The sequence below is a fragment of the Macrobrachium rosenbergii genome, chromosome 3 (genome assembly GCF_040412425.1).
Source record: "Macrobrachium rosenbergii isolate ZJJX-2024 chromosome 3, ASM4041242v1, whole genome shotgun sequence".
In the NCBI taxonomy this organism is placed as follows: Eukaryota; Metazoa; Arthropoda; class Malacostraca; order Decapoda; family Palaemonidae; genus Macrobrachium; species Macrobrachium rosenbergii.
In genome coordinates this window covers 80,724,971-80,734,970 of record NC_089743.1, presented here as the reverse complement: position 1 = coordinate 80,734,970, position 10,000 = coordinate 80,724,971, and the positions used below count along the sequence as shown (strand labels likewise).

The window sequence follows — 10,000 nt, the reverse complement described above, 5'->3', positions numbered from 1 at the left end:
GTCCGCAGTACAGTAGTATGTATGTAATAAATTCATATATACGGGAAGCTTTCTCCAACTTGGTTAGTTGGCCTCTTCAGCCTGAATAATTTTTCCTTTTAAGATCACGAGAAAGTGATGATATCAAATTATTATTACTATTATTCAGAGGATGTACCCTAATCATATGGAACAAGCCCACAGAGGTTATCGACTTGCAATTCAAGCTTCCAAAGAATATGGTGTTCATCAGGAAGAAGTAAGAGGAGGTAATGGTAAATACAGAAAGAAGAGATTTCACTTATTCTTATATTTTTCAAAAGTGCGTTTCAGTACAAGAATAAAATAGGAAAAATAATTATTCTTAGAAAAGCATGCATATCAAATCATTTAGTTGTCACCGAGGCCTGTATATAGGCCTCAGCATAAACCCGAATGACAGGTTTTTTTCACATGAATTTGCGAGGCCTACTTCTCTCTTTAATTACGTATGTAACATTCTTAGCTATAAAAAATACCTGACTTCCCGGATAGGTCACTATCTCTGTTCCAGTTTCTCTTCAAATCTACTTGGAAATCAGCTGTTATTTCCCGTTAGGAATAAATTCCTACAGTTTCAACAAAATGTCCATTTCTCATTTTTCCTACACTCACAATCAGCAGTTACTTCACCTCATATGAATCGTGGGATTAGAGTTTCCCTTCCTGAAATAGGTGCAGTTGTTGCAGAAAAATGTCTACATTCTCATCTCTCACAGGTGAGAAGATGCAACTTGCTGATGAGCCCGAATGCAGATTCAAGAATTATGCCCTTGTTAATAAAAATTATATAATCTCTTAATCGCGAGATTAACCGTACTAACTGGATATTCAATGAAATCAAACATCTTTAATGTGATTATATTGTTGCCATATCAGGACACAACAGACTAAAAGCCTGGGGATTTAGCTTTGATTTTGGCAACACTGTCAAGAAATGACCTTCGTTTCATATCTGTATAGATATAGATTGCGCTAATTACGTTGCCCTTCACCTTCAAAACTAAAATCTGGGAGTCACCTTATCTGAGCTCCACAGATGGCGTCTGTCTTCACTTGATTCCTTAATTCAAAAGTACTGTCCAGAGAGCCTTTACACCACACTACTGAACACACTATAACTCTTTTGTGTTATTACATCCAGTCATTATTTTCTTGTCTTTTCTTTCTTCAGCCAGGAAGCGAGTTCCTTTGGTTAACAGTTCTGTAATGTTAGGTCTAAGGTAGAACCCTACGGCCAATGTTTCCTTGGTCAGTAGGCAGAGAGGTTCCCAGACTCTTCAAGAGTATCATATCCTCTATACATTAAATGGAAAATTGAACGAGTCAGTTCTGCAACAGGTTGTGTTTCAAGTAAGAGGTTAGTTGTTTCCAAACATTTACTCACTGAATATTACACATGAGATTTCTTGGCTACAAAAATTAAGTTACAAAAACCAACTTTCGTCCTCAAACGTAGTTTCACGGAAACTTATAATCTGTGAATACTTTACACTGAAAGAGTACGTGAAATATCAAACTGACATTAATAAAACACTCTGTTTTCTTTAAATCCAATGCAGGCGTACAATGGAACCATTAATGGTGAATCCTACTATCCACAAACAAAAAATTTGACATAAAAAGGTTTATCTGATTTATTGGCACCCAGATTTAAATATTTATGTTGAAAGTATTCTTTAGAAATTAAACACTAAGATTACAATAATATTAATTTAGAATGAACACTTGTCAAAAGTGTGTAAACACTATGGTATTTATCAATTATGCTAATACATATGGGGTAAATTGTTGTCATCATCTTAGCATTGCCTAATGTCTCCATTTTTATTCCTGTTTAGTTTTTGATGACCTCTAAGGCCCTGTCCACACTAGCAGGCATGCCCGTCGGGCACTTCCAGCTGTTTGTATTTTCTCTTGCTTCTCAAGCAGTGTTACCAGACAACTGCATCCTGCTGGATCCATACTCGGTCAGTCAGTACAATGGAACGGTTATGGGAACAGTGTTTGCCCGTCGGGCAGTGCCCGCTAGTGTGGACAGGGCCTTATGTTATCACTGTGATCCAACTACAGTAGTTAAAGGCGCTTTCATCGACGAGTGCTTTTCACTCTGGAACTGTTTCTCTTGCGCCAGAGGGTTACAGCTCGCTTTGGTTCCCATTCGCACATTGCTGGCAAGTTGTAATGCACGTAAAGATACAGGCTTTGCACTTCTGCAGACACGGTAAGTTTTCCCGGAGTATCCAATTTGTTGCTTAATGAACTCATGTCCTTACAGTCTGTCCAGTAATGTTTAGCTGCTAAAATTCGAGAATAAGCTGTCATGAGTAGTGGACTGGGGTTAGATGACGCCAGCACTTGAACCAAGCCATGGAGGCTTAACTTCCTGATGTTGTTCACATTATTCGCCCTTACGAGTTTTACGTATTCTAGTTCTAACTGTTCCACTTCGAGGTCTGAGCACAAGGTGTTGTGCACAGCTTTCAAGTTAGGAAAATTACTCAGTGTAACAAACGACTTAATAGAGTTCACTCCTTCATCAATCTCAAGGTTCTGCTCTAAAAAATTCACCAGAGACTTAACAACTTTAGTTCTGATTGCCATTTTGTCATCTACAACACACCGGAAAGTAGCTGCTGACTTAGACAAGAGAAATCCATGTAGCAGCATACCAGTGCCGTCATCATTTACAAGCTCTTCTTCTAATGTGGCGACCCAGCCCCCTAAAAGTGGCGTCTTAATTAAAGAAGACAAAATCTTCTTTACCTCTTCTGTTTCTTTCATAATATCGACAAGAGTCACACTTTCCCTCATCAAGTTTTCTTGGTAACTTGAGAAAAGAGAGAGGACATCTGCTAAAAAGGTCAGCATATGAAGGTTATCAATTTTTTTAAAAAAGCTAAGAGTTATAGATGGTTCTTTATCCTGCGATCTCTGGGCGTACAATGTCAGTGGCGACCACATCAACAATATCGTAGATAAAGTATTTGCAGTGAAATCACTCCACTTGATTTCAAAAACTCTTGGAAGACTTTTAAAAGTCTGGTTATTTTCCTCGGATATTTCCCGTAGCTCTCTTAAACGGATACTCGACTGATGAAATAAGCGACATATAGAGATCAAATTCTGAAAAACATGATTAACTTCTTCGACTGACTGACTAACCGACTCCCAAGCTAAATCTGATCGGTGAACGTTACACCAGTTTGTCAGCAGAGGGGGCAGATCTTGAAACGGACTAGACATTACTTTCTGCAGTTGCCTCATCAGTGACCACAGTGTTTCTCTCTCCTTTACATCTAAACTTATACCATCAACAACTATTGATGATGTTTTCTCTACAACCGTCTTGAAAAAATCAGTGCCAACAGTTTTTGAACAGGCTGACTCAAGAGCACTCATCACGCTTTTTGCACTTCTTTCAAAGGGTTCACCAACACCAAGGAAATATACCTTGACATCGGCTGTCTTTGTCACAACTTTTACTCTTACATAGAACTTATCAATCCCCATTTTATCAACATTTCCACTGCAATGCAAAGACAATGCCACTGCGTCACGGATCTCCTCTCTTATGTGGTGATTTTCATCACTCTCCACAATGCATTGCAAATATTCCAGGGGATCTAGAGTGTCATGCTGGGGGGCAAAAGAGTCAGCGGATATTAGAGGAACGTGGGCTCTATTCATGTTAAATGTTGAAGCTAGATTTGACGTTGAAATGATCCCACTGAAAGAACGTGGAATAAGATTTAACTGTTTGGCGTCTTGGTATAATTGAATCATTACCCTTCCAACTTCATCAGCTATTACTTCGTCGTCTTCAGTTCGAACATCCTTAACCTTTTCAACACCCTCTGTGTTTGATTTTGAAAACGATGAAGATTCTTGGTGGTGCACCTTAAGAGCCTCCTGGTGACAGACTTCTTTTCTATGTTTGATCATGGAGGCCTTGTTGTAAAGCGTTCCACACTCCTGGGCAATAAGAGGAATCCTCTTCGTTGGCAGATGCTGCTTTACAATATTAGGGTGTCTAAAACAAGGCTCGCATCTGACGTAACGACGACCTGACCTGTAGATGTCGAAGAAACAGGGATCTATGGAGCTGCAGTCGCTGGCGTATCTAGTTCTGTTGAAAAGTTGACACATTTTCTTAGGTTGTTGTTGCTCAGCCTGCTTTTTCGAAACCGTTTGCCCGGCAACTGACGTTTGTAATACTTTTGGATTATGGCATACTGCTTTATTTGGGTCTCTCTTACCTATGTCAAGCACTCTCTCCATAAATCCCAAAGGTCTTCCAGCTTGCCTCTTCTCCATTATCACTGAAAATAGAAGCACGCTTTATGTACACAATGCATAATTTCAAACTATGGAAAATGGATGTGATCTGATCTGAACACTTATGTTAATAATGTTACGATGATTATATATATGTATATGTATGTATGTATGTATATGTATATATATATATATATATATATATATATATATATATCATTAGACAAGCATAAAAGTATAAATCATGGGATTTCCGTATGTTTTTCTTTTTATTTAAGATAATGTTTAGATCCGTCGTGTAAATTTCTGTGTTGCTACGTTGGCCGAGAATGTCTGATCGTCGAGGGCTAACAATGATTTTGTTGTAATATTCTAGAATTCTGGTTAAATTCAATAATCCCGTAAAGATGCTTATTACTGAGAATATATTTGTTTAATAAGATGTTAAATTTGATCTGGTATATTAATCTAAGTTAAAAAGGTTGTCAATTATGGTTCTCTTTGCAATTTTACATATACTGTTCAAAAGATTTCGTAAAGTTGTTGGGCTGTGCTGTGCTTTTAAGATTATATGGTTCTTGTTCTCTGTAATAGGTATATATCTACTAGATTGTTTTTAAGCTAGTGACTTTTGCATATACATGTATGCATAGGCCAGTCAAATGGTGATTTATAAAGGAAAAAATTACGGAAAGCTGCAATTTGCTTTATCACCTTCATAATGGGGTACCTAATAACATTTAAATTTGCACCCCTCTGTCGCCCCGGATTTGGCCGCCATCTTGAAAAAATGGCGGCCAAAAATTTTTTTGTATATATCTCGCTTAATAATTATTTGACAGGCAAATGTACGGAAATACAAATTATTCTACGTAAAATTCTCTAGAAAACATGTTCTACACACCTTTTTAGTATATTACATGGTTTTGATGCTACACGCACGAGAGGGTTCTTACTGTTTTATTCATGGGTGCCGTTACTTGAAGTACCTAGGAAAATTTTCTTCCGGATGTGTCCTTTCTCTTTTATTCCGGCTTAAGACAGGCAGTGAATACGCACTGGCGGAGTTACCAACCTTACACCCAACCATCCACCCAAAGTGCATAATTTATGATAACTATCTGAGCTTAACTTTACTCTGCTTCATGGGTTATCCCTTCTAGCACATCCTTTTCTAGCATTTCATCCGTGGGGTCATCATAGTCCTCCTCCTCTATTTACATCAGAGTTGGTACAGATAACGCTTTACATGACCTACATATTACGGAGCATTTCAATCCTGCCCTTCTACAACTGCGAGTGGCTGTCATACATCCTTTGCGACATTTGCATTATATAATGTTTAGAAGATCTAGAGGAGCAGGGTCTTTATCTGCAGTGATTGGGGCTAGTCCATTCCCAGTCACCTTCCAACCGCAATCTGTAGGTGGCAAGTCAATTCCTAACCATTTTTGAACTTGAAGATAAATGCGTAGAGTGAAATCGAGCAGCGGTGTCTGAGGGAGGCAAGGAAGCCAAGGTAAATGTAGGCCTACTTTTACTTATTGATTTGGCAAAACATTGATTTTTTAAGTCGCCAAGGGATTCACACCGTTTGTTCCCATATAACTGAAGGATGAAAGATTTTCCTGCCGCAACAATCTTTGCAGGATCTGCAAGTGGTTTCTTAAACACAGCTACAAGTTCCTGAAGTTCTTCATGCTTTTCCAAGAGATTTACAAACTTAAGTTTCGTTTGTTTGAAAAGGCAGAGGTGGTACCAGCCCCACTAAATGCATGCAAGAAATGAATGTTGTCTTTTATGACTGATCCATACTTCATGGAGGCTTATGTATACAGTTTGTTCCCTGTTTTTCCTTTACCTTGTTTTAGGAAGTTTATGTTATTTTTTGATCCTGCTAATGCGGTCAGGATTACCAGAATGTCTACATCTCTTTCCAACTATTGTTACTGAGTCAGTCTTGGAGGATTCCTTAATGGCTGTTATTAACAATTAATGTGTCTGCATCTTCATCAGCTTGTTTTACAGCAAATCCCTCAAGAGGTCAACTTTGTGATAAGCTTTGTGATAAGTCCGCTCGTTTGAAAGAAATTTACTCTGACTTGTTGCTGCTGGCATAGTTTCATCAAATATGGTGTCTCTGGTAGCACAACTCATTTGACGAGCACTTTCACCACCTTTAGTACCTTTATCTTCTAGATTTTCTGGATACCCATCAAAGACAATGATGGCAGTCTCCTTGTAGTGCTTCTTCACATATTCAGCATACTTGTCCAGAATTACTGAAAAATTCTCTCGCTGATGTCAAACAACTCGATGAATAAGAAACCCCCCATCAGTAGCATAAACTGTATCTCCAATCACAATATCACATACAGGTGAAAATGCTTCATAAAGTGAAGATTTCTGGGTTTTGCGCATTCCAGATTCATCAAACAGTGCCAAGGGATGAGGAGCTAGTTCATGCTGAAAGTTTTGTTTAAACTGTTCTTGAGATTTCTTAGCATATGAAATTCTTCTAAATTACATCTCAGGATCAGCTGAACATGCAAAATCTCTAGTTCTTACTCCCATCATGGTAGCTCCTAGTGGCTTGACTCTTTTCTTTCTTTGAAACCTGACTTTCGCAAAATTGTCGCCAACAATAATTTGAAACTGAACCAATTCCAACTTCTTAAGCATTATGAGGATCAGTTCTTTCATCTCTTGTTAATCCTGTACTTATTGACATAGTGCCATCAAAAACTAGAAATGGTGGGTGTGATGAAAACCATTCCGCAAAGTGCTAAAGATCTTGAGCGCCTCTTGAAATACGCGATTTTCTGGCCTCTACATATTGCCCTGATGTACTGTAAGCAAAAGCACAATATTCTTCGATCTTCTCTGTGATCTTCAAAGTGGTAGGCATTCCAATCACCCATTTAGTAAGCACTGAATCAGTCATCCCCTCTGCCGTGTGTCAGTCCACCAGAACTCTTCATAGATCGCATCAGTGTCCGTTCAATGGTCATGTCGAACCAGGTCCCAGACCAAAACTTTTCTGACCGTCTTATCGTAAAATAGCCTCTTTGTAGATAATCCTCATATTCTTTGGGGGTGATGCACTGTTTGAGATTAAACATGTCTTGCAGGTACAGATGAGCTGACTTTGCATGCAGAAAGTGATCGCTAGGATGGAAATAGGGTAGCATCTTTTGGATTGTTTCAAGGTGCAATTGCCAGTTTCCTGCAAGTTCTGCTTCAATGAATTGTTGAACCAGTGTTACCATTTCAAAGTACTGGACCTAAAGTTTTGTAGTGTCACCCTTACTCTTAATCTTGTTAATAATTTCATTGAACTTATGAAGCAAAGTTTGTAGTTGTTCATCGGCAATCCGCGTAGGGTCATTCTCCTGTAAAGTTGTCTCTATCGTTGACCGCTCCTTAGCAGTGAGATCGATTTCATTCAGAATAACTGTAGCCGAGGTAGCATGTACTAGTATGTGTGCTCTGAGTGCTCTTGCATAGGCATGACCACTCAGCATTTTGTCCACAGAGGCAATCGCATGTGCAGTACTAAAAAGTTCTTTAATTCCACTTCCATTTAATAAGTAACCTATGGCGCCCATAAATGACATCAATACGTGAAAACCACCAAGATGCACAATAACATTACTTAGTGGTGATTCTTGTCCACAGCTTGCAACAATGTCACGAGCCCAAATATACAAAGGCTGGTCAAATGTTACAAAGCAAGTTCGTTGTTTAAACTCTTTGCATTTCCCCACAGCTTGATTAAGAGCTGTGTATATGGTGTTATATTCATTAGATGGAGCATTTAGGAATGGAAGGTATGAGATATGAGACACATCATAAGGCAGCACATTTCTCCATGAAACCATTCCATCCTGGACATTCAGACTTCATTTGTCATTTTCCATACGACCACTGGAGTTACCTTGTTGATATTGAGGCTGTGGCAGAGATTGGATTGATATTTATATATATCTTGGACTGTTATATTCAGCAGTCCTGTGTTATCTTTCCTTTCATGGAGTTTAATGGGAATATGTCCAAACTGTCCAACAGTGGAGGCAAAGGGGATCTTTCCTAATTTTTTAGTAGGTAGATCTGAACTAGAATCAGTTGGAGAAGGAGTAAGGCACTGAATTCCTCCCATACTGTGAAAGGTGTCGTACCCATCATTGGTACAGACAACATCAGCATTGTCGAAAACAAACTGCGTAAACGTGTCACTGTGAGGCTCGCTCTCTGGATGTAGCAACGCTGAAACTTGAAAGAGGGCTGCCTCAGCATGGGAAGCACTCAGTCCCAGAGTTGAGAGAACATTAAGTAGATGCCTTGAGCCATACTTTCGACTAAGATGAACAACAAGGCCTCTCTGTAAGGGGGATTTAAATGAATTTGGTCTGGCTGCTGTTAGAATAGCATGTGAAATAGCTGTACACTTCTTCTCCCACTTCCTTATATCTCCTCTCTTGTTCTTCATGATGATAGTTTTAACAAGGCAGCTGAATGTATCTGACATACGAGAGTCCAAATCAGTCCGGAGTTCATTTGGTGTTGGATACTGATCTACCTCACAGATCTGTGACCTAACATCCTCAGCAGTTATGGTTGCAGCTGTTTTCACTATCCTAAGTCTCTCCTCTTTCTCATCTTTACTCCTGTTATTGGCATACCAAGCGTCTGACAGAATTTTGCTCCCCGTGTCACGAAAACACACCACTGGTTTTCTGGCTCTGTTTGCAGTTACAACAATGTCTTCTCCATTCTTAAGTATCAGTTCAGGCTTTATTGTTTTCTCACTGGCAGCTCACCGTCTTATCCTTTAAAAATTTCACTGAAAGAGAATTGGCCTTCTTCTCGATTTTCCTCAAGATGAGTAAAAGCATGATTCATTGCCTCTGAAACTAGAACTTTTGGGACGACCCCGTTTTCTTCCAAGGGACGGTGTGTAAATCTTCTTCATATATTTTGAGTGATACCGTGCCTCTGCAGCAACTAAATCAACTACATTACATATATGGGTGTTAACTATTATACCCCAGTCATCATTCCTTTTTCCACTCACTTTCAAAATAGTGTCACAGTCTCACGATCACTTACAGGCTTTTTGCCTTGTTTTTCATAAAACTCATCAGATGCATTTTCACCGCAAAATAGACAGTCTTGAAGAAAATCAAAATCCGAGTCTTGACATCGCAGAAATAGTTTGGGATCTGTGGGGGCGTTTAAGTCTAGACTGAAAAGCTTCGGCACTTCTTTCTTTCGTATACACTTTCCTACATTTTTCATGCACTTTGACACTTTTCAGTCCTTCTGACTGAGAATGTTTTCCATCTTTCCATTTAATACTGTAGTCTATCAATGTTCTTACACCTTTTTCTTAAACCTTGCGAGTGACTCCCTCAGAAAGTACGCCTTCGCAAATGAGGCATTTCCCTGATTTCCCATTTTCCAGATAACACTGAGGTCTAATAGCAGGTTAACAGTACTCGTTCATACTCTGTGAAAACAAAAGAAAACACTACAATTGACGCAGGAACTTGATAAATACTTGAATATATAGTTTAAAATAATTTTACGGGGGATATTACGTAACTAGAGGCATAATTTAAAAATTGTACGATTTTTGCGCACCTTTAGCATCAAAACATACGAAAAAATGTATAGAACATATTTTGTAGAAGATTGTTTGAAG

At 38.8% G+C, this 10,000-nt stretch overlaps 2 protein-coding genes across 9 annotated transcripts in view; one reads left to right on the top strand and one right to left on the bottom strand.

Annotated features, from left to right (window-relative positions):
• The window catches only part of LOC136826182 (coiled-coil domain-containing protein 93-like), a 131,527-nt gene that overhangs the window by 33,500 nt on the left and 88,027 nt on the right, over positions 1-10,000 (top strand). The gene's annotated exons all lie outside the window — the stretch shown is intronic.
• Positions 1-10,000, bottom strand: part of LOC136826138 (tripartite motif-containing protein 2-like) — a 121,854-nt gene that overhangs the window by 104,477 nt on the left and 7,377 nt on the right. For 4 of the 7 annotated variants that reach the window (XM_067083211.1, XM_067083203.1, XM_067083196.1 and 1 more), the window contains exon 2: positions 1,960-4,340. The exons of the other annotated variants lie outside the window; for them this stretch is intronic. In XM_067083211.1, the coding sequence (XP_066939312.1) occupies positions 2,107-4,335 (2,229 nt within the window). In that variant the 5' untranslated portion in view covers positions 4,336-4,340 and the 3' untranslated portion in view covers positions 1,960-2,106. Of the gene's footprint in view, positions 1-1,959; positions 4,341-10,000 lie in introns of those variants that run through there. 7 annotated transcript variants of the gene reach the window in all.